General features: G+C 43.1%; 2 protein-coding genes across 5 annotated transcripts in view; one reads left to right on the top strand and one right to left on the bottom strand.

The window, feature by feature from the left end:
* The first annotated feature begins 3,845 nt into the window (after nt 1-3,845).
* Nucleotides 3,846-7,388, top strand: LOC134212717 (uncharacterized). 3 transcript variants are annotated; one of them, XM_062690801.1, is made up of 5 exons: nt 3,846-3,974; nt 4,046-4,244; nt 4,300-4,689; nt 4,789-6,568; nt 6,636-7,388. In XM_062690801.1, the coding sequence occupies exons 2-5, from the start codon at nt 4,059-4,061 to the stop codon at nt 6,662-6,664; spliced, it is 2,385 nt and encodes a 794-aa protein (XP_062546785.1). In that variant the 5' UTR covers nt 3,846-3,974; nt 4,046-4,058; the 3' UTR covers nt 6,665-7,388. The 3 variants fall into 3 exon arrangements, with proteins under 3 accessions (XP_062546785.1, XP_062546784.1, XP_062546786.1); XM_062690800.1 differs by having other exon boundaries at nt 3,869-3,970; XM_062690802.1 differs by having other exon boundaries at nt 3,869-3,970; nt 4,303-4,689.
* A 10,105-nt stretch (nt 7,389-17,493) lies between these two features.
* The window catches only part of LOC134212719 (uncharacterized), an 863,774-nt gene continuing 858,841 nt past the window's right edge, over nt 17,494-22,426 (bottom strand). For both annotated transcript variants that reach the window (XM_062690803.1, XM_062690804.1), the window contains exons 5-9: nt 21,524-21,622; nt 21,251-21,449; nt 21,003-21,181; nt 20,218-20,383; nt 17,494-20,158 (exon numbers count right to left, since the gene is read on the bottom strand). In XM_062690803.1, coding sequence (XP_062546787.1) covers nt 19,263-20,158; nt 20,218-20,383; nt 21,003-21,181; nt 21,251-21,449; nt 21,524-21,622 — 1,539 coding nt within the window. In that variant the 3' untranslated portion in view covers nt 17,494-19,262. The remainder of the gene's footprint in view (nt 20,159-20,217; nt 20,384-21,002; nt 21,182-21,250; nt 21,450-21,523; nt 21,623-22,426) is intronic.

Here is a 22,426-nt window from a genome sequence, read left to right on the forward strand (position 1 = left end):
GCATCGTCTTCTTACTCATCAATCTAGTGGAAACGTTACTCGTCTTATTTAAAAACGAATACTTATCTTGTATTTTGTAGTCAGATTTGAGTTTCAAAACGCGTTAAAATTAAAACATGAAAAAATATGCCATGCCTGGCGTTTATGCAGACCTATATCGTGGGATAATTATGTCGTTGAACTGCAACTCAATAAGACATATGGAGATCACAACGCATAAACTGGAATTTTGCTTCATGTAATAACCTTCCTGAACCTGAAATTAAGATATGTGTATTATATTTGATACATAACAAAAAAGTAATAAGCATTAAAAGCTTGTTACAACTAATTTTCTCCATTTTCTTCGAGTCATTCCATTTATCATTACAAAAAACAAACAATGTGGAAATGGTTGCTGAGTTACGACCAGCGTCGAAAATAGTTTAGCGTCGGAAGCAGTTACTGTCATATTTATTTATAGCAGCCGCCATTATGGCTAGCGTGGAAAGCTGGATAAGCTTCCAAATAAGTAGGGTAAAGTGCCCAATAGTGGACCCTCAACCAATAGTGGACCCTCCAGCCATTTTTTCATTATTACTGCACAATGGAAACATTTTGCTATGAAATTCCATCGGGAGAACCTACCTTACAGTCCTATGATTTGATTACATGCATTGAAAATGCTATGGAAAGTAAAATTAGATGATTTTGTACAATTCTATAAAAAATAAACACGAGAGTGTCCATTATAGGAATATTTTGGGGGGTCCATAATAGGGAAGAAGAACGTCCCGAAACGAAACATGAAAATCAAATGAAGTGTCGACTATAGTGAATCAATTTCCTATTATGGACCCCCAGGGGGTCTACTATAGGGCAAATTCAGTCCGACTTTAAAATGTTAATTTCGAAGAATAACGTCGAGTATTTGAGTGTTCTATGTATGTATCGTGAAGAGGAGATGCAGAGCTTGATATTAGATATCACGCAAAATTAATATTTTGCAAATTTCCACTCATTATGCCCGGGAGAGCAAAATTTCGCTACTAGGGGGTCCACTATTGGGCATTTTACCCTACCTGAGAACTTGTTCCGTATCGTACATCAATCAGATTTTAATTACAATTTGTCTAGAATTTATTATAAGCATTTTAAAATATTAACACAGTAGCAATCACCCAACTCTCGCACTGGTTGCTAACGCAGTTACCGATACTTGTTATTTTTTCCTAACATTCATTCCGTTACACAACCCCAACCTGTTAACACGTTATTAATAAAATCTCCACAAGTTCGTTTGTTACTCAACGTGTTTGTGTCTTCACTAGAAGTATCAGTCCCTCAAGAGTTTATGGGCGACCAACGCAAAGAAGCTGCGATAAACCGAATTCAGCAATTCGCTGGGAAAGGCTATGACGTCTGGCAGTTCCGTGTTCAAACCTACTTGGAGTCTGTGAACGTGTGGGGTGCCATCGTAGAGGACGCTCCTGAGGCAGCTGCCGAAGCGGCCAAATTCAAAGAAATGGATAGGAAGGCCAAAACGTTATTGGTGGGTTTCGTGTCTGACGAGTATCTTGGATGTGTCCGGGATAAGGCCACTTCAAAAGCAATGTGGAAGAGTCTCGAACGATACGTTTGCGAAGAAATCAGCTGGAAGGCAGACCCTGATCCGGAAGCAAATTGCAAGATTGCATCTAAAGGACGGCAGCTCAATTCGAACTCATTTGCTGGAATTTGAAGACCTAATTCGTCAGTTGCGAATGGCGGGATCAAAGCTAGAAGAAAGTGATATTTGTTCATCTCTGGCGTTGACACTTCCGGAATCATACGACGCACTGGTAACTGCTCTAGAAAACTTACCTGAAAACGAGCTAACGTACGAAGTAATGAAGACTCGTCTGATAGATGAAGAGTCGAAGCGAAACGAACGAAACTACACCCTGGAGGACAAGCCGGCGGCGTTTGTTGGTGACAAACAAAGGAAAGAAGCAAGGTTCAACGGTAAATGTCATGCATGTGGAAGAAGAGGCCATATGAAAAAAATTGCAGGAAAGGTAAAGCAAATGCAAATGTGGCGAATTCTTCCAAAGCAGTGGCATTCATGATGGATCGAGGGAATTTCAAGCGAGAAAGCGTCGGGAAGATCGTTTTTAAATTAGACTCTGGATCGAGTGACCATCTCGTTAATACGAAAGCCTAATTCACATCCCTGAAACCTGTTCCCCAGCCGGTGATTATAAACGTCGCGAAGGATGGTCAGTTTTTGGAGGCCAAACAAGTGGGTGTTATTATTGGAAAAAGTAACCGTGGAATTCCACTCCATGTGAAAGAAGTCCTATATGTGCCAAGCCTTCGTGATAACCTAATGTCAGTCAAGAAATTGGCTACAGCAGGAATTGAAGTTGTGTTCAATGGGAAGTCAGCAATACTGAAGTTGAATGGCAGATTAATTGCTACAGCGTACTTACAAGGAAACTTATACGAGCTTGAAATAGACGTGCCGAAGAAGGAAGCCAATATATGTGACATTGAAGCTGGAAAACTGTGGCACCGGCGCTTGGGCCACATTAGTCAACAAGGACTGGATACGATGGCTAGGCATGGCGTATTTAAAGGAGTTAACAAAGCACCAAAAATTGGAATTTGTGAACCATGTATTCAAGGTAAGCAATGCAGGGAACCTTTCAATGGTACTAGACAACGTGCGACTCGCCCTCTCGAGAGAATACACTCAGATGTCTGTGGTCCCATTGATCCACCGGCGTGGGACGGATCCCGATATTTTGTCAGCTTTATTGACGACTACAGTCACTTTGCGCAAATCTATCTATTGAAGAAGAAGTCGGAAGTTTTTGAAAAATTTAAGGAGTACGAAGCTGCGGTGACGGCAATGATCGGCAAGCCCATTTCCCGGATGACCGTAGATCAAGGTCGGGAATATTTTTCGTCAAATCAAAAAGAATACTACAAGCAGAAAGGCATTCAAGTGGAGCCTACGGTGGCCTATACGCCATACAGCAAAATGGCGTAGCAGAAAGGTTCAACTGAACCTTAGTAGAAAGGATTCGCGCTGTGCTCATCGATTCAGGGGTACCAAAGAACATATGGTCAGAAGCGGCATTGGCGTGTGTATATCTTTTGAACCGCAATCCTACGTCAGCCTTGCCTAGTGGTGCCTCTCCAGCAGAAATGTGGTTCAACTGTAAACCGAACTTGGACAAATTGCGTATCTTCGGATGTAAATGTTATTCCTGGATACCAGCACAACTACGGAAGAAACTGGATCCAAAAAGCCGTGAAATGGTGATGATCGGCTATGCACCGAATGGCTACCGACTATGGGATAGGGAAATGAAGAAGGTTCGCATATCAAGAGATGTTAAATTTGATGAATGTTCCTTATGCCGAAGACAAAATGAAAATCAAAGTTGAAACTGTACCCTTGTCAGTCAGCTTTTCTTTCGAGCAAGAGGGGGAAAATGAAGCACAAATTATGGATGATGAACTAATTCAGAATCATAATGAAGATCGAGATAATCACGAAAATGTTCCTATCATCAATGCGCAAATTAATGCTCATGAAAGTCAACCAGAACTGGAAGAAAACGTCAGCAGCGCGCTCCCTCTGCCTCGCTTTTAACGCCGATTCTGCGTGAACATTCCGTTAGGTCTGAGCACAAAATAATGTTTGTAACGTTTTACTTTTCATTCGTGTTTTCTTCAGCATTCCATGCTTAGGGCAGGGACCAATATATGAGCGACGTTGAAATGAGAAGTGTTACGTCTGTTTGTCTGTGGTAGAACACTCGCATCAAAAAATTAGTTTTCGACCTTCTCCGTGTGGGTAGGGGCTCAAGCGCCCAATGCTTTTTCACAGCATGTTATTTTGAAATTGAAAATCAAACGAGTTAAAAAAACAACAGCAGCTGTTCATAGATTTTTACGACTGTTTTTCACGGTTTTTCATTTTCTCCCCACATTGGAGTTGGTAGGTAAAATCTAGTAAAATATGATTTTATACTGTTATGTGGTTGGCTAATAGAAATTCTTTGTATTGTTCCAGTTTTTCCTTCAAAATGTCCTCAAACAAGAACACTAAACAGAAAACAGTAAAAGAGATAATGGAAAAAATCGCTGTTCTCAATGAAAACGTCCGCTCACGACAAATAAACACCGCCCCCAAACGGTTATCAACACTGGATCTTACAGAGCCAGCCAGAAAGGTCAAATTTGTGGAACCGGATATTCCAGAGGTTCCAAAGGTAAATGAGTGTGCTTTTGATTTAGTTTCAAAATGTTGACTCGCTACTATTTAAGCAGACAGTGTCCAAAGATCCGGCGGACAACTCATATGCTCAGGAGATTTTTATGTACAAAACCAACGTTCACGCCGTGGCCGCCGCGATAGTAACCAAGAGAAATGGTGAACAGGGAGTGGACAAGATGATCCGTGCGTTCAAACGGAAGCTCTACCGAATGTTTGCCAAGGAGCCGAAAAACCGCATCCGATATCCGTTGGATCAGGTTCGCTTCGAGAGCGAGTACTATGAGTATCGGTTCTTTCTGGCACTGTATCGGCCGTTGCACAGTGATGAACAATATCAGGAGTATTTGCAGCTGTTGGCTGCCGCTGGCGTGGCCGAGTGCTGGGTCTCGATGAGGAAAAACAACCGGTTGCTGGTCTACGAAGATAAAATAGTGGCTAAGGTGATTTAAATCGGTTAAATTGTTTATAGTTTTGGACCAACAATTAAGGCAAAGGTAAATCGCTCTTTCTAAGCTTCACTTTTTTTTTCTTTTCCATAGGTCAAAAGCAGATTTAAAGAATGGAGTTTAAAGTTGGATAAACTGGATTACTATTTGATGGATATGCACGCAAGGCAGCCGGCATCCATGAATAGCAAGCCCACTGTTACGGCCCTCGAAACATCACCCGGAGAAAGAGTTAGAACAGAAGATGAGGATAAGCTACTTGAGCAGATCCTAAACCATTCGAATGCATCTCGAAGGCTGATGAATCATCAAATAAAGCATCTGTTTCCGCGAATACTGAGGAATTTGCAAAAAGCTGATGGTTTTCGTTGGCTTGTTTTCGACGACGATGAACTGAACAAGCGTTACCAACTTGGGACTTATATGCCAAACGCTTCAATGGAACTCGAAGGAGCGATCAAAGACTTTCAACCAGAAAGTGCTGCATGTGGTAGTCGGCCTGGCAGTGCGTTATCTGATTGTTCAGAAATAGCTGAAATGCGCTCGGAAATGGCAGTGACCCAGCCTCGCGAGTTACCTCAGTTGAATAGTACCCGATTTGCAGATACACAAGCTCTGATAAATGGTTTGGAAGGACTACGCGAGACTGAGGACAATGCGGAACTCCATGTTGACCAAATTGCATCAGAGATTGATCGACAAGAGTCGATGCTAACTCCGGCTCAGACCGAAATCGTTGAGGTATCGGATTCTCCCGTGCGTACTGAAGATGATGAAATTGAGATCAAGGAAGAGTTCTTTTATACGCTGGACTATTTAAAAAAGTTTACTAATATCGATGAGCACATATCAGATGAAATCAAGCAAAAGTATCCAAATGTATATGAGAAGAAATTAATGAAATTGGATACCTATGTAGAGAGATACTATAACAATGTATTAAATATATTATTGACGAATACGTTGCCTCCAGGTTTGCGAATGTTAACCAGGAAGGAAAGAAGAGAGCTTGAAGCAAATCGAATGAAAACCGGATCACAACTGAATATTTCTGGAGTGTCCTCCATTGTTTCAGATATTCCATCGACGATTCCAAATGAGATAAGTCCTATTACAGAAACCCCTTTGCCGAGAGTTATACGCAAATCAAGAAAAATCATGTATGAAGACGACGAAGATGAAGAGCTGTCAACTGAACCAGACACCATGCCGTTACCTAATTCGGAAGATTTTCTTCCTCCAGTATTCTCAACGCAAATACCAAACGAAATGTTTGAGCCACCAGCTCGCCGAAATGACACACCTCGACCAGCTACATCTAGCAGTGCCCTCTCCGTACAAAGTTCTGAAAAATCCACATCTCCACAGCGTCCACAACAGAAATCAACAGCGCGAAGACGAGACACGCCAATAAACTCTCCATCTAACTTAGCAACTTCACGACAGCACCCGCCCCTCCCGACTCCATCCTCCCGAGTTGCAACGCCAGCGTTCGAAACGAGTGGACTGAATGAAACCGTCATCGACAACCCAAATGCCATGAAATCTCCAACCGCCATCAAACGCGAGCTAAACAACACTTCGTACGAGGGGGAGGTAGAATACGTCGAGGTTATCGATGAACCCATTCAAATTAATGACAGTATAGACGTCACCGCCCAAAACATCCCGCAACTCCTGGAGCGGCAACCCAGCTGCATGGCAGCACTTCCCGATAATTTACGAGGCATGGTTAGTTCACTATTTCGGGAGAATCGCGACACGACATTATCGCAAGGAAGTGGCACCAGCGGGGGAAGTGGTGACCCAACAGGTGATACGCAAGCCAATATTTCTGCACAGCCATCCTTGATGGGGTTTCACCAAGCAACTGGTAATTTGTTACAGTTTTAAAACTCCCAAACTTCGTCCCATCTTGCTTACTGTCTTTATATTTTCAGCATCAATGCAGGCCAATCGATCACATTGATCAGTCTCCAATCCACCAAATCCGAATCTTATATCGCCGAATCTCGTCTAACGTCTGTGCCATCCTCGCCCATAAAACGCTCTCAGTCGCACGTCACACCAATTCAATCGCAACCATTCCGGCTGGCATCCAATCCTTTTCAGCAGGCATCCTTTCCACCATACTCGCGTAACTTACGATTTCTGGCACGTCCGGAAATTATTTCGGTGCAGTTTTTCCGTCACCCTACCACTCATCGTCAGCGTCATCACCTGACCGTGACGCTGAGTCACCGCATGGACGGAATCTTCCGGTTGACCGTTACCGATCATGAGGTGCGAAAACTGCTGAATCTGTCGGCTGGGGAGCGTGGCTGGCAAGCTCTGGTGTCCACGTTGAACCACGTGGCTCGTTTCGAGTACGATCGATTCCTCCTCCCAACTGCGTATCAATTTCGCCAGATGAATATAAGCGAAAAAATATTGCACCTGTTTTTTGCAACGTTTCCGGAATGTGCCCAAGGACCGGGTTGGATGCTGCGTTTCGATGATGTGAGGAATTACTGTGAGGGTGACGGCGTTTATTTGGAAGAGTTTAACTGTTTCTCGCATTCGAATGCCGGACAAAGCCGCTTGAGGGAGATTGATTTAAGTGAAGGCGTGAATCCCTCAATTGTACAAAGAATGAAAGAAGTGAAAAAACGGAACGAATGCCGCACTAAATCTAATATAAACTTTGAATGCTATGACTGATTTATTTATTGTGGAAAGAGTATCACATTTTAACTTCTACCTTAACCCGTTCAGGCCAAAATTTTCCTAAGCGGTATTACCCAGTATATGTTCCATTTATTTTCGTGAATAACATGTAATAGAGAAATGACAAAACAAGTTGGAAAATATTTTTTGGGATGTGCTATAGATTAGCGGTTCTTAGCCTTTTTCATGAGAGGTACCCCTTCAAACTTTTGCATTAATTGAGGTACCCCATATTTTTTACTGTAAAAGAAAATAAGCGTAACTAAAAATGGACCTGAAAACTAACGGCATTTATCCCATAGTTAATTAACGGCTCTCCATAAAGTGGGCAGACATTTTTATTATTCCCCTTAAAACAAGACTTCCGGGCCTCCTGAAAGGAGGCTTCCGGGCCTCTTGAAAGGAGGCTTCCGGGCCTCTTGAAAGGAGGCTTCCGAGCCTCTTGAAAGGAGGCTTCCGAACCTCTTGAAAGGAGGCTTCCGAGCCTCTTGAAAGGAGGCTTCCGAGCCTCTTGAAAGGAGGCTTCCGAGCCTCTTGAAAGGAGGCTTCCGGGCCTTTTGGAAGGAGGCTTCCGGGCCTCTTGGAAGGAGGCTTCCGGGCCTCTTGAAAGGAGGCTTCGGGCCTCTTGAAAGGAGGCTTCCGAGCCTCTTGAAAGGAGGCTTCCGAGCCTCTTGAAAGGAGGCTTCCGAGCCTCTTGAAAGGAGGCTTCCGAGCCTCTTGAAAGGAGGCTTCCGGGCCTCTTGGAAAGAGGCTTCCGGGCCTCTTGAAAGGAGGCTTCGGGCCTCTTGAAAGGAGGCTTCCGGGCCTCTTGAAAAAAGGCTTTCGAGCCTCTTGAAACGAGGCTTCCGGGCCTTTTGAAACGAGGCTTCCGGGCCTTTTGAAAGGAGGCTTCCGGGCCTCTTGGAAGGAGGCTTCCGGGCCTCTTGAAAGGAGGCTTTCGGGCCTCTTGAAAGGAGGCTTCCGGGCCTCTTGAAAGAAGACTTCCGGGCCTCTTAAAAGGAGGCTTCCGGGCCTCTTGAAAGGAGGCTTCCGTGCCTCTTGAAAGGAGGCTTCCGGGCCTCTTGAAAGAAGGCTTCCGGGCCTCTTGAAAGGAGGCTTCCGGGCCTCTTGAAAGGAGGCTTCCGAGCCTCTTGAAAGGAGGCTTCCGGGCCTCTTGAAAGGAGGCTTCCGGGCCTCTTGAAAGGAGGCTTCCGGGCCTCTTGAAAGGAGGCTTCCGGGCCTCTTGAAAGGAGGCTTCCGAGCCTTTTGGAAGGAAGCTTCCGAGCCTTTTGGAAGGAAGCTTCCGGGCCTCTTGAAACGAGTCTTCCGGGCCTTTTGAAAGGAGGCTTCCGAGTCTCTTGAAAGGAGGCTTCCAAGTCTCTTGAAAGGAGGCTTCCGAGTCTCTTGAAAGGAGCCTTCCGGGCCTCTTGAAATGAGGCTTCCAGGCCTAATGAAAGGAGGCTTCCGGGCCTCTTGAAAGGAGGCTCCGAGCCTCTTGAAAGGAGGCTTCCAGGCCTAATGAAAGGAGGCTTCCGAGCCTCTTGAAAGGAGGCTTCCGGGCCTCTTGAAAGGAGGCCTCTAAAAGAAAGCTTCCGAACCTTTAAATTCTAGATTTTAGTTAAGAGGATTGCATAGATTTTTTTTTATTTGTTGCTTTGTTCGATTTTTTGTAACCGTAGCCCTTGGTTGTGGAGGTCAGGATACAATTGGCTTTGATTTACTGATCGCAGTGCATGTAATGTACAAGACAAAATTTTGAAATAAAAAATACACAATTATCAAAATATTAGCAAAATGATTGAAATTGTTCTAAGTCCGCCAGTACGCATTTTTGTCTGAGGTATCCCTCGGAGGGGCTAGCAAAAGTATCCCCAGGGGTACATTTACCTCAGGTTGAGAACCGCTGCTATAGATCATCCAAACTGTACTTGAGTCTCGAACTTGTGATCTACAGCCCCGGCACTAGCTTTTTTCGTCACTAGAAGCTTGGATATGTATTCAACCATTTATTTATTATTTATTTATTTATATAGCTCAGACGTGGGCAATAAAAGCGCGCCGGTGCCAGTCATGATCAATAACAGTACCGATAATGTGTTGACCGGCCGAGCACGGGTGGCTGCTAGGTGGAAGGAGCACTTTGAGTTATTGTTGAATGAACAATCGGACTGAGAGGGTACAAACAGAACCAGAATGACCAGTGGAGCCACCAACGCTAGACGATGTTAGGAAAGCTGTTCGAGAGCTGAAAAACGGCAAGACCGCTTTGAAGGACGGAATCTTGGTAGAGCTTCTAAAAGTTAGGAGTGACCGGCTGAAAGAAAAAACCAAAAGTAAATGAGATGATTTGAGAGGGAGAAGATATGCCTTCGAGCTGGCTTGATGGCCTAATATGTCCTATCTACAAGAAAGAGCACAAACTTGATTGTGCGAATTATCTAGGTATAACACTCCTAAACACCGCTTACGAGGTAATCTCCCGAATTATGTTTAGCTTAGTTTATGTTTAGGCAAATATCAAAGCGGTTTTCGAGAAGGATGATCACAACAACGAACCAGATATTTACTTTGCGGCAAGTCCTTGACACATTCTGGGAATACAACTTGCAGACTGATCATCTGTTTGTAGATTTCAAGGCAGCGCGAGCGTACGACTCAGTGGAACGGAACGGAACTGTAGAGTATAATGCTATAGAACATGGCATTCCGGCAAAGCTTATTAGGCTGATTCGTGCGACAATGTTTTGATTATATTTAAATAGTTCAAGGGCCACCGCACAGAACGGTCTTCCACATAAGGGTGAGTTTTCACAGTAACTTCCAGACAAACATCAAATGACGTGTGCACAGTCAAATTACATCCAAAATTGCTAAAAATTTAGGAGGATTATTAAAATGGCAAATGCAATCGTTTAAGCATCGGGGGGCAAAAAAGTCAAAATTTGAATCACTCTAGTGAGCACCCAAGTTAGACTCACATGGTATGTTAGTGGTGAGCATCCAAGCAAGCCTTATACGGAATGAGTGCCTGTGTGAGCGTGAATGAGCGAGTACATTAAGTACTGCCTATCTCCCAGAAGTAATGCTGGCTGGGAGGCAGTTCCTGGGGGAACCAGGGTATTAGCAGAAAGGGCAACTCAAGTAACCTTCCGCTACTTGGGTATGGGTTTAGTGGGTCGGCCTTCTGTCAACCCCACTCCCTGCAGTGTGTGCAGGACTAGAAACAAAAGGACCTGTTATGAGGATTGGTAAAATCTGAGAGAGAGAAGACAGCTCGCTTTATTTACGTTCATCCTAATGTCACCGCGATCCAGTCACTGCGAACCGCAAAAGTAAACACTGCGATGCAACTTGAAATGGTCGCAACCAAAGTTATGTATTAGGCAGTTTATGTTCGCAGCTTTTTTCATATATACTGCAGTGAAATGAACCCGTAATTATCAGAGTGAATGATCCCGTATTATGAGAAATCGGGTTTGTTCCACGTTGGGAAGTTCATAACCATTAAAATTAGCTAATTCGAACAAGTTTTTATTGGAGTGAAAAATGTTGCTTCCGACGTTATGAAATGTTACTTTGATTTGTTGAGTTTCCACGTTTTTGAAACAAATAAAGAAGAAGAAGACATAGTAAATAAACGATCTGTCAGTGAGCTGGCTTCTCTCTCTCAGGGTAAAATTAGTCCCACGTTCGTTTGACTCCCAGGCATTATATTTACTTTTCGAAGGCCATCTGTGCGCTAGAGTTCATTGTACTGGGTGCGATGTTGAAACAGGCAGATCACTAGATGTCAATAGACGAATCCAAGTAAAAATAATAAGAAGACACACGACGGTGTTAACTTTGACAGATCCTACAGCGCAGCATAGGGAGATCATTTTAAAATGCTTATAATAAATTCTAGACAAATTGTAATTAAAATCTGATTGATGTATGATACGGAAAAAGTTCCGAACTGTATGATAGATACATTTTTGGAAAATATTAAAAAAAATTGAGATAAGCTTCCAGATATGTAATTCCGAACTTTTTCCGTACCGTACATCAATAAGATTTTAATTAAAATTTGTCTAGAATTTATTATAAGCATTTTAAAATGATCTCCCTATGCTGTGCTGTAGGATCTGTCAAAGTTAACACCGTCGTGTGTCTTCTTCTTATTTTTACTTGGATTCGTCTATGGTGAGAATTCAGTGAATGCTCGCTTTATAATTGAGTTACCTATTCTTTACGAAGGTTACACCGTCTATTGTTTCCGCTGCGAGGCAAGAGAACTCAACTCATCCAGTCCGGTGAATTCTACTGGTCATATGCGTACACGCCGGACTGTGGCTTCATTAGAAACAAAGACTATTTACCAACCCTGAAAGATGTGTGGCTAGAACTTTCGAGTTTTTTGCTAGCACGTGTCTCATGTCACCTTGTTGCCAAAATCGAATGTTGCCAAAACCGAATGGGGTCTGTACTGTGTTTTGTTTAGCACAGACAAAGGATTTTTCACAAAAATGTAAACGAAAGTATTTTATTTTTTTATTAATAATTTTTTTTATCATTTCTTTATTTCTCTTTTTGTTTAGTTTTCTCTCTTTATCTTGATGTTCAGTACAGTTTTTTTTGTTGGTTTTCCACTTCTGTCTTGCATCGTTTTCTCTCTTGTTTAGTGACATGCGATATATTGTTCCAGTTCCATTTCATCTTCCGCCTTTTCTTACTACACATTGCTTTACACCGTTTCTGGATTTACAGCTTTTAAGATGTCCATTTAACACGTTTCATGTGCCAATTTAGTACAAAACGGTTACGGTAAGCTACTAGTTTCCATCAATATTTTTTTTTGTTGGTTTGTATTGTTTCGGTTTGCGATATACAACTCACATCCAGTATGTTTCGTTTATGTTTCTTTACTGTTGCTGCGGCTGTTGTTATATTGTTTTCTTATAGATTTGTGTTAGTTTCGCTTGCGCGCGCTGTTGATTTTCTCCGTTCGCTACTACTGGTAAACATACAGTTTGTTTATACGAAAAGCTTTCTCTTCTGCGGTCATACGTAGGACATTTAACGTGTTATATATCTCTCTCTTTGTCGTTTTCGTTATAATTTGTTTGTTTTAGTGTTTCTGCTTCATCTTGCAAATGTTAGTTGATTGACTGTGCCTTTCTTTCCTCTGCATCCTCGTTCATATATCGTTATCTTTCAATCTATTTTTGGTTTTGTATTGTTTACGTTAACAATCAATAGAAAAAATTAAACATTGCAACAAAGTAAACGGAATTATTTTTTCGAAACTGCATTTAGGTTCTCTTCATTTCAATAAAATAACTTTTGATTTCTCTGGAAGCAATGCTTTCTAACTCTTGTTCTCATCTATGTACATGATGGTTTGAGATGTCTCGTGTCACATTTTGCGTGTTTATATATGTATCACTGAATTTGGTTTCTTATCAATTTTCTATGTTTGTGTTCGATTTGTTGTAAATGATATAATGCAGTGTGTGTATTATATGTGTTGTTATATGTTTCTCTTGCTTGGCCTAAAAATATATACGCACATACACGGTTTCTATGTGTACGCCATTTTTTATTATCTCGTTCCGCAGTGTTGCATTATACTTTGTTATTATTTTTTGTTTTAGACTCCATCAAAATAGAGATAAACTTAACAAGAAATCGCAATGATATATTTATTTCGATTTTATGTGCCGTTTAATCGCAGTTCAAGTTGTATAATTAAAGTTAGCTGTAAACATTTGCCTTGGTAACAGGTTCAGAGAATGCTATATTAGTTTTCGATTAGGTATCATAAATTTAAGGTAAACTGCATTTAACTTAGTTAACAACTCTTAAAGTAATCCATTTGGTATGCTGTTCTTGGAACAATTCAAACGCACAAGTTATACTTAGATTCAAATATTACGTGGATACGAAGCGGGAGCTAGTTTAATACATTCTGCCAACTCATGAATTGCTGCGCTGAAACATAATGTTGGGATTAGTGTCCTTTGATATTTTTTCGAGTTTCGATAGACCGATTATTTTGCTCAGGCATTGGGAAGTTTCACTAACTTCTCTCATTTATCGTCACAGGTTTTCAATTAGTTTGGGTATGTTGTTTCGTTGCAGATGTTCTTGAAGAAGTGTTTAAAACATGTGATACACAGTTTAATGAAGTTTAATACACAGTATGGCAAACTCCTGCGAGTTGAACATAAAGTGTGATCGTGAAAGAAAATGCAACATTAACTATATCCAATGAGAATTCAAAGACGATTGTTACCAATTCTGAGTAACTTTTTGTATTACTTCTAGCCGTAATTCTCAATCAGCCATGGGCACTGGGCAGGGAATAAAGATAGAGAGAAAAGAAAAAAATCTCTAACTTATCATCTCTGTATATACTAATACAAGATGTTTTTCGCTAATTTTTACGATAAGGAACCGATTTGGAAGATAAATAATAAATAAATTCCTTTTTTTAAAAGAAACAGTTGTAGGAGCACCAATGCTAATGATAAATTTGAACTTGTTTTACAGAGCTGTGCGAAAAAACCGTAGTCCCCAAAGACAAATGAGCGAGAACGATTCGTTTCATCACAGCTTGTCGATGTGACAGCTTCTTCGGTTCTGTTTTTTTCGACATGTATCAGGTAGCGACAAATGTGTTTTCCTCGCTTGAAACTATTGTGTGAAAATTATGGCTTTTTTAATCGTCTATAATTATCAATTGAGAGCGATTTTGGCATAGCCATAAAATCAGGAATAGGACTAAAATTTATCAGAAAATTCGACCAATATCAGCTACAGCTACATCACAGTCAAACAGACACATTACAATAGAAGATTGTATCGAACCCTGATTTAGGTTTTTTCAAATTAAATCATTAGTTGGCCATGTTACCAGGGATATCGCGTATGACGAAATCCGACTGCGCTTTGGTCGGATTCAACGACGGGAGAAGAGGTTGACTCAACGTATAATAAGGTAAAATAAGGTGTTATGCGACCCGTGCCGAGGGCTGAATAGTTCAGGGGAGTTTTAAAGATGCTCAAAGAAAAATAGTGCCAAGCCGGAATAGAATAAAAATAGAATAAAAAAGAATAAAGAAAAAGAATAAAGAATAAAAAAAGCCAACCCGGTCTTACTGTAGACCTGCAGCTATTCATTGGTTCGCAGGATCAGATGGAAGTTTCCTGCCAATATCTGCAATAAATTTTCCGATAATGCTAGTGGTTCAGATGTACATCACCTTTAACCGACAAATTCAACTTGTTGGAGGACATGGAAGATAAAGAGGATGCTGTAACCAGGATCACCCCCCAGAATCTCAAGCTATTAATAAAGGATTCTATAAAAATATGGATCACGATTGGAAGCATGGAACATGGAACTGCAAGTCGCTAGGTTTCGCAGGTTGCAACAGGATGATCTACGATTACATCCCCGCAACCTTGACGTCGTTGCGCTGCAGGAGATTCGGTGGACAGGACAGAAAGTGTGGAAAAGCGGGCATTGAGTACCTACCTTCTACCAAAACTGTGACACCACCAACAAGCTGGAAACCGGCTTCACAGTGCTGGGTAAGATGCGCAAGGATGTGCAAGCTGAGGATAAAAGGCCGTTTCTTCAACTATAACATCATCAACGTGCGCTGACCACACGAAGGGAGACCCGATGACGAGAAAGAAGCGTTCTACGCACAGCTGGATCAGACATACGATGGATGCCCACTGCGGGACGACAAAATCGTCATCGGCGACTTGAACGCACAGGTATAAAGGGAGGAAATGTATAGACCGGTCATCGGATCGGATAGTCTGCACACCGTATCGTATGATAACGGCCATCGATGCATAAACTTCGCAACCTCCCGCGGAATGGTAGTCCGAAGCACCTTCTTCCCCCGCAAAAATAACCGCAAGGCCACATGGAGATCACCTAACCAAGAAACGAAAAACCAAATCGACCACGCTCTAATCGACGGTAAATTCTTCTCCAATATCACGAACGTCCGCACTAACCGCAGTGCGAATATTGAATCCGACCACTACCTCGTTGCAGTATGCCTGCGCTCCAAACTCTGACGGTGTACAACACGCGTCGAAGTCGGACGCCGTGGCCTAACATTGGGCGGCTACAAGACGGTAGACTAGCTCAAGACTACCCGTCCCAAGTAACATTTCAAGTTTTATTCCGCTCTAGGAATGGTTTTCAAGATCGAATAACAAGAACTGACAATAAAACCCATTACTACAGGATTACCTTCTGATGACCACTATAAGAGTAAGAAATGTCTAAATGGCCCTCTCTAGATTACCACTATAAACCTCTAATAATAGTATATAAAAATCCGTTTCGAACCGCCCGCAAAAAAGGGAATTTGGCTGCGGCAGCTGTAAAACATGTTGCTTTGAAAAAAGAGAAACGAAACCTTACAAACAAATAATAACAAACTAAAGTGTTGATGAAAATCATCAGTACCTCACCACCGTGTTTAAATAGCTCTCCTGGTAGTTGGTCAACCCCAGGGACCTTGTTGTTCTTCAGCCGGCCAATCTCCTCCTGGATTTCCTGGAGATCCGCAGCTGGTAAAATTATGTCCTGCGTGCGTTCTCCCAGGTTCATCACCATACCGCCATCTTCGACTGCTACATCGCCATTCGGCAAGAGCGCTGCACTGGGTGATTACCAAGGTTTGGGAGGATGAGGTTCTGCCGCAGGAGTGGATGGAAGGTGTTGGATTGTAGCATCTACCGCGCAATCACATTGCTGAACGCTGCCTACAAGGTACACTCCCAAATTTTATGACGCCGACTAACACCAATTGCAAGAGAGCTCGTGGGGCAGTACCAGCCGGGATTTACGGGTGAACACTCTACCACAGACCAGGTGTTCGCCGTACGTCAGGTATTGCAGAAATGCCGCAAATACAACGTGCCCACACATCATCTATTTATCGACTTCAAAGCCGCATATGATTCAGTCGATCGGGACCAGCTATGGCAGCTAATGCACGAACACGGATTTCCGGATAAACTGATACGGTTGATCAAGGCGACGATGGATCGGGTGATGTGCGTAGTTGGAGTTTCAGGGGCATTCTCGAGTCCCTTCGAAACGCGCAGAGGGTTACGGCAAGGTGATGGTCTTTCCCTAAGTAACCAAAAGTTTCTTTAAGAGTACGTGTTTCGCTTAAGCACCTCAGTGAAGCAGATTAAGTGAAAAACGCACTCTTAAAGGAATTTTTGATTACTTGGGTCGTATCTGCTATTTAACATCGCTTTGGAGGGAGTAATACGAAGGGCAGGGATTGGCACGAGTGGAACGATTTTCAAGAAGTCCGTCTAGTTATTTGGTTTCGTCGTCGACATTGATATCATGGCACGTAGCTTTGAGAGGATGGAGGAAGCCTACATCAGACTGAAAAGCGAAGCTAAACGTATTGAACTAGTCATTAACACATCGAAGACGAAGTACATGATAGGAAGGGGCTCAAGAGAGGTCAATGTAAGCAACTCACCTCGAGTTTCTATCGGTGGTGACGAAATCGAGGTGGTTGAAGAATTTGTGGGGCATTCTCGAGTCCCTTCGAAACCCGCAGAGGGTTACGGCAAGGTGATGGTCTTTCGTGTTTGCTATTCAACATCGCTTTGGAAGGGGTAATACGAAGAGCAGGGATTGACACGAGTGGTACGATTTTCAATAAGTCCGTCCAGCTATTTGGTTTCGCCGACGACATAGATATTATGGCACGTAACTTTGAGAAGATGGAGGAAGCCTACATCAGACTGAAGAGGGAAGCTAAGCGGATCGGACTAGTCATCAACACGTCGAAGACGAAGTACATGATAGGAAGAGGTTCAAGAGAAGACAATGTGAGCCACCCACCGCGAGTTTGCATCGGTGGTGATGAAATCGAGGTGGTAGAAGAATTTGTGTACTTGGGCTCACTGGTGACTGCCGAAAATGACACCAGCAGAGAAATTCGGAGACGCATAGTGGCTGGAAATCGTACGTACTTTGGACTCCGCAAGACGCTCCGATCGAATAGAGTTCGCCGCCGTACCAAACTGACAATCTACAAAACGCTAATTAGACCGGTAGTCCTCTACGGACACGAGACCTGGACGATGCTCGTGGAGGACCAACGCGCACTGGGAGTTTTCGAAAGGAAAGTGCTGCGTACCATCTATGGTGGGGTGCAGATGGCGGACGGTACGTGGAGGAGGCGAATGAACCACGAATTGCATCAGCTGTTGGGAGAACCATCCATCGTTCACACCGCGAAAATCGGACGACTGCGATGGGCCGGGCACGTAGCCAGAATGTCGGACAGTAACCCGGTGAAAATGGTTCTCGACAACGATCCGACGGGCACAAGAAGGCGAGGTGCGCAGCGGGCAAGGTGGATCGATCAGGTGGAAGATGACTTGCGGACCCTCCGTAAACTGCGTGGTTGGCGACGTGTAGCCATGGACCGAGCCGAATGGAGAAGACTCTTATATACCGCACAGGCCACTTCGGCCTTAGTCTGATTAAATAAATAAAAAATGAAGAATTTGTGTACTTGGGCTTACTGGTGACCGCCGATATCGATACCAGCAGAGAAATTCGGAGACGCATCATGGCAGGAAATCGTACGTACTTTGAACTCCGCAAAACGCTCCGATCGAATAGAGATCGCCGCCGTACCAAACTGACAATCTACAAATCGCTTATTAGACCGGTAGTCCTCTACGGATACAAGACCTGGACGATGCTCGTGGAGGACCAACGCGCACTGGGAGTTTTCGAAAGGAAAGTGCTGCGTGCCATCTATGGTGGGGTGAAGATGGAGGACGGTACGTGGAGGAGGCGAATGAACCACGAGTTGCATCAGCTGTTGGGAGAGCCATCCATCGTTCACACCGCGAAAATCGGAAGACTGCGGTGAGCCGGGCACGTAGCCAGAATGCCGGACAGTAATTCGGTGAAAATGGTTCTCGACAACGATCCGACGGTAACAAGAAAGCGAGGTGCACAGCGGGCAAGGTGGATCGATCAGGTGGAGGACGATTTGCAGATCCTCCGCAGACTGCGTGGTTGGCGAAGTGCAGCCATGGACCGAGCTGAATGGAGACGACTTATGTATTGCACAGGCCAGTCCGGCCTTAGTCTGGTAATAAATAAAAATATATTCAAAACAATGCTTCTTCGGCCGATATCCAATGCGTCTTCTCGGACTCAGCGAGAATCTGTTCCAAAAACCGCACTCTTTCCGAAAAATATGAATATTATTTGCTTCTTGAAGTTGTATTACGATTCACATTAAAATTAAGTTGAGTTTTAATTTGAACTCTGTATTATCAGGCTTTTTTAAATATGAATTTCACCGCTGAACATTGAATGAAACCGATTTCAATGAACATCTAAAAATCCCTGGATATGCGAAAAATTTCATTCCAAATTCCGGGACAGCGAAAACGGCCAGGAAATAGAAACTCTACTTGCGGGTGATATAATGCTCGGGGTAAAAAAATCTTAAATAGAAGCACGTAACGAGGAGTAAATTTTTTGGAAACATGACAATCGAAAATACCATGTTCTATAAGTTTTTCATTCACATCTGCAACGAAACAATCGTGTAAGTCTCATCCGATCAATTGATTGGTCGCTTAGGGTTTCCATCTTGTGGAATTAGGTCACCTCTGTATCGTTCTTAGTTACTCTTTTTTTCTCAGTCCGCGTTCGACATTTCCGTTTTCTGCTTCAATTCTCCGTTGTGCACTGTTTTCATTGCATCTAGCCCTATTCTGCGCTGTATTGCTTCCTTCTAATAAGTGTTCATATAGGAAAAGTTCTCTGTTTCTTTCTGTTTCTTCTATATATTGTGTTGTAAAGTTATAGCCTACTGTCCTAATTTCGCTGGACTTAACACTAGTTCCGGTTCGTTCTTGGTAGTGGTCGCGGCTGATGGGGATGATTGTAGCAATGGAGATGTCGTGGTGACTGTATTGGTACCTAGCGTGAGCGGGTCGTACTGATTGGGTGAAGAATGGCCCGACGAGCCCAGGTGGCTGCCCCCTATGGGCGGTGGCGACAGGAGATAGCTGCTACTGCTACTACTACTGTTATGCGTGAGACCGGAAGTGCTGTACGGTGTCGTCAGGGGGGAAATGTGGGACATAAGCGCTGCCGCACTGGGTAGATACGAGGTCGACGGCAGCGGTGATAGTGATCCGGGCACCTGCGTGTGGTTGTTGTTTATGCTGGGAGCTACGATCGCTCCGAAGGCGGACGTGGACGAGGTTGATTGTGTTGGCAGCACTGTCAGCAGCGATCCACTACCAGCGGACGACTTGGGCACTCCGTCCAGCGGTGTGGTGATCGGTACCGTGAGGGTTGATTGTTGCACTGGTTTGGTTGGCGAACTCACCGGCGTTGCGCCGATGATCATCAGCGAGGTTTCCATCAGGAGACTTCCGTTGCCAGGACTGGCACCACTCCCACCGGGCGGTGATAGCGATGACGACCCAGGTTCGGATTTCTGCTGATTCACGGAGGTTCGCTGCCTCCGGAGTTTGCTGTCCTTTCGCTGGTGGTGGGAATCAACTGAATGCGAATGGTCATCCTCAACGGTAAGGTCTATCACCTGAGTATCGGAAACCTTGCCGGGGGCATGCGGGTGGTGCTTGTGGCTTCGGTCATCGTCGTCTTCTTCGCCGTCCGATATACTAACGATATCTATCACACTAAGCGTATCAGCCTTGAGGGGGTCGATCTTCTTTAGCTCTAAAGGTGGTTCTATGGGCGAATGAAAATCTTATTATTTAGACGAAACCCCAAGAAATTGGCAATTTTACCTTCTACTTTTTCTGGTTCTTTGATGATAGGGACAATGCGATTGGATGATACTTTTTGCTCGTTCTGAAGAAACAAAGATGTAGTTGCTATTTGCCGAAGTGCTTCCACGCCCTCGTACGTCTTGGTTTTCACTATCGACTTAGGGTAGATCTGTGGCTGTTTAGTCTGTTGATACAAAAAGGGCATTGAAGAAATATTTTACAATTAACGCAGTTTGTTCAAGATATTATAAATTAACAAGTTAGTAAAACAGGCTGAACCCAGGGAATCATTTTCTTTAAGCGAAGATTAAGCAATTGACCTTTCCCGTCAAAAATTGTATCTCGTTTTATTTTATCAGTCGATTCTTTGCCTTATTTAAAGTCAACTTTTCCCATATTTTTTTAAGCCTCTAACTATTTTTAAAATCGAAAACAAAAACCGAAAAAGTGCTGCACGTGTGAACCGGCTTGAAAAATTCACACGATGTTCGTTCAAAATCGGGCCAATCTTAAAATAACAACACTTTTTCGATTTTTGTTTTAAATTTTATAAATACTTAGAGGTGTCAAAAAAGATGGGTTCTTCGGGAAACTTGACCTTAAATAAGCCAAAGAATCGATTGAGCAAATAATTTGTTTTGACGGGAAAGGCCAATTGACTTGTTGGAAGTTGAACTCAAATAACTTGAGCAACCATTTGACAGAGACGTTACAATTTTGAACGATTTTTTGGGGCACTTTTGTCGGTAATTTTGGAAATTTTAAAGACTTATTCAATGCAACACTTATTCAGCTGCACTTACCGGTATGTGAGGTCCGCGTGCTATCGATACTCGTTTGCTGTCGCCACGCAGCAGGGAAGTCCGGTGATCGGCATCTATTTTAGCGTTTTTCTTATTTCGCGCTCTACGACTAGATGATAAACAGTGCGACGGGCATATACAAAACAGGATACGCAATATACAACAAAATAAGCCGAGACCTGAAACGAGCCCAAGTTGCGTGTTAGTGATGCACTACGCTTTCGGTGGTTGCAGCCACGCCCACTTACCGATTAACGACGGCCCGATTAGTCTTAGTTCAACCGTTTTGAATCCTTTCTCGCCGGTACCGACGAACGCTATTACTAATCCAATTGCTATCGTACCTAAACCTACGTAAAGGAAGGCATTGGCGAATGAACTGGGGCCTCTCAGCACACCGAGTAAGTCCTCATCGTCCGAGGAGCCACCAACGGATGAGTCTTGTATCTGAGCGGTGGCAGAGAAGAGAATAAACGCTTGAATACCATACGCTTCAAACCGAAGCAACCCATATTTCTTACCCGATTACGTTTGACCCATCGTCGATGGCAGGAGGCGGGTGTTTCTTGCACGCTGCATCGCCTACCGCGTTCCAGCCATGCGGCACGTCCTTGGGCACACTGTTTGTGTGATATTTGGAATAAGAAATGGACAAGGAATAGAAGAAAGCAAATAATTTTGAGATTAGAAACGTTTTCATAAATTTCCAGTTGAGCTTAATACACCTATGACGCCAATTATCACAATATTTAGACTGATTTGGAATAACATCTAGGCATCTTGCCTCACATTACATTGATTTTCAGGCTGTTTTACAAAACTTCATTCAGACACATTGAATCACAACGTGGAACGTGTTTCTACAGATACAATTCGGTTCATGAAGCTGCCTTAGATCCTACGCGTGTTACTCATTTTCGATATTGTTGTACTTAAATACTATTCGTTTTAGATTTCGGTTAGTTAAAAGCTAGTAGCATTGCAATATTGTTTGAGTACATACATAGACAGAACAGCAATAGAGAAATAAAGATAAAGCTTACCCATAGCAGAAGAGCTTTGTGCAAGAACGTCGCGTGTTGCGCTTCGGTTTTTCAGCATACGTGTTTTTTTTGTTAGAGGAGAAGAGATGCGAAAGATGGTTGCACTTTGCTTACTTTGCAGAGTAGAGTTGCTTGCTTTTTGTGGTTGAAGTGCATAGTTAGAGGATTTGTTTGGTATTTACCAGGAACTCTAATGGAAAACTCTATAAACACTAGAAAAGAAATCACTACTTAAAGCGGTCTATATAATAGTACGTACGGTTGAAGTTTTGCTGATTTGGTTTGTTGTTCTGTTGTTGTGTTGTGGGTGTTGTAGTGACGGTCACATAGATTTTGAGGCAGAATAGATTTAACCTTTGGAGCGGTACACTAATTACGTAA

This window comes from Armigeres subalbatus, chromosome 2 (genome assembly GCF_024139115.2).
Source record: "Armigeres subalbatus isolate Guangzhou_Male chromosome 2, GZ_Asu_2, whole genome shotgun sequence".
Taxonomy (NCBI): domain Eukaryota; kingdom Metazoa; phylum Arthropoda; class Insecta; order Diptera; family Culicidae; genus Armigeres; species Armigeres subalbatus.

Bases quoted from the DNA above. Each gene is read 5' to 3' on its own strand.
- LOC134212717 (XM_062690801.1), top strand. From the start codon at position 4,059: ATGTCCTCAAACAAGAACACTAAACAGAAAACAGTAAAAGAGATAATG. The intron at 4,245-4,299 runs GTAAATGAGTGT...CTACTATTTAAG, and splicing joins ATATTCCAGAGGTTCCAAAG to CAGACAGTGTCCAAAGATCC. The intron at 4,690-4,788 runs GTGATTTAAATC...TCTTTTCCATAG, and splicing joins AAGATAAAATAGTGGCTAAG to GTCAAAAGCAGATTTAAAGA.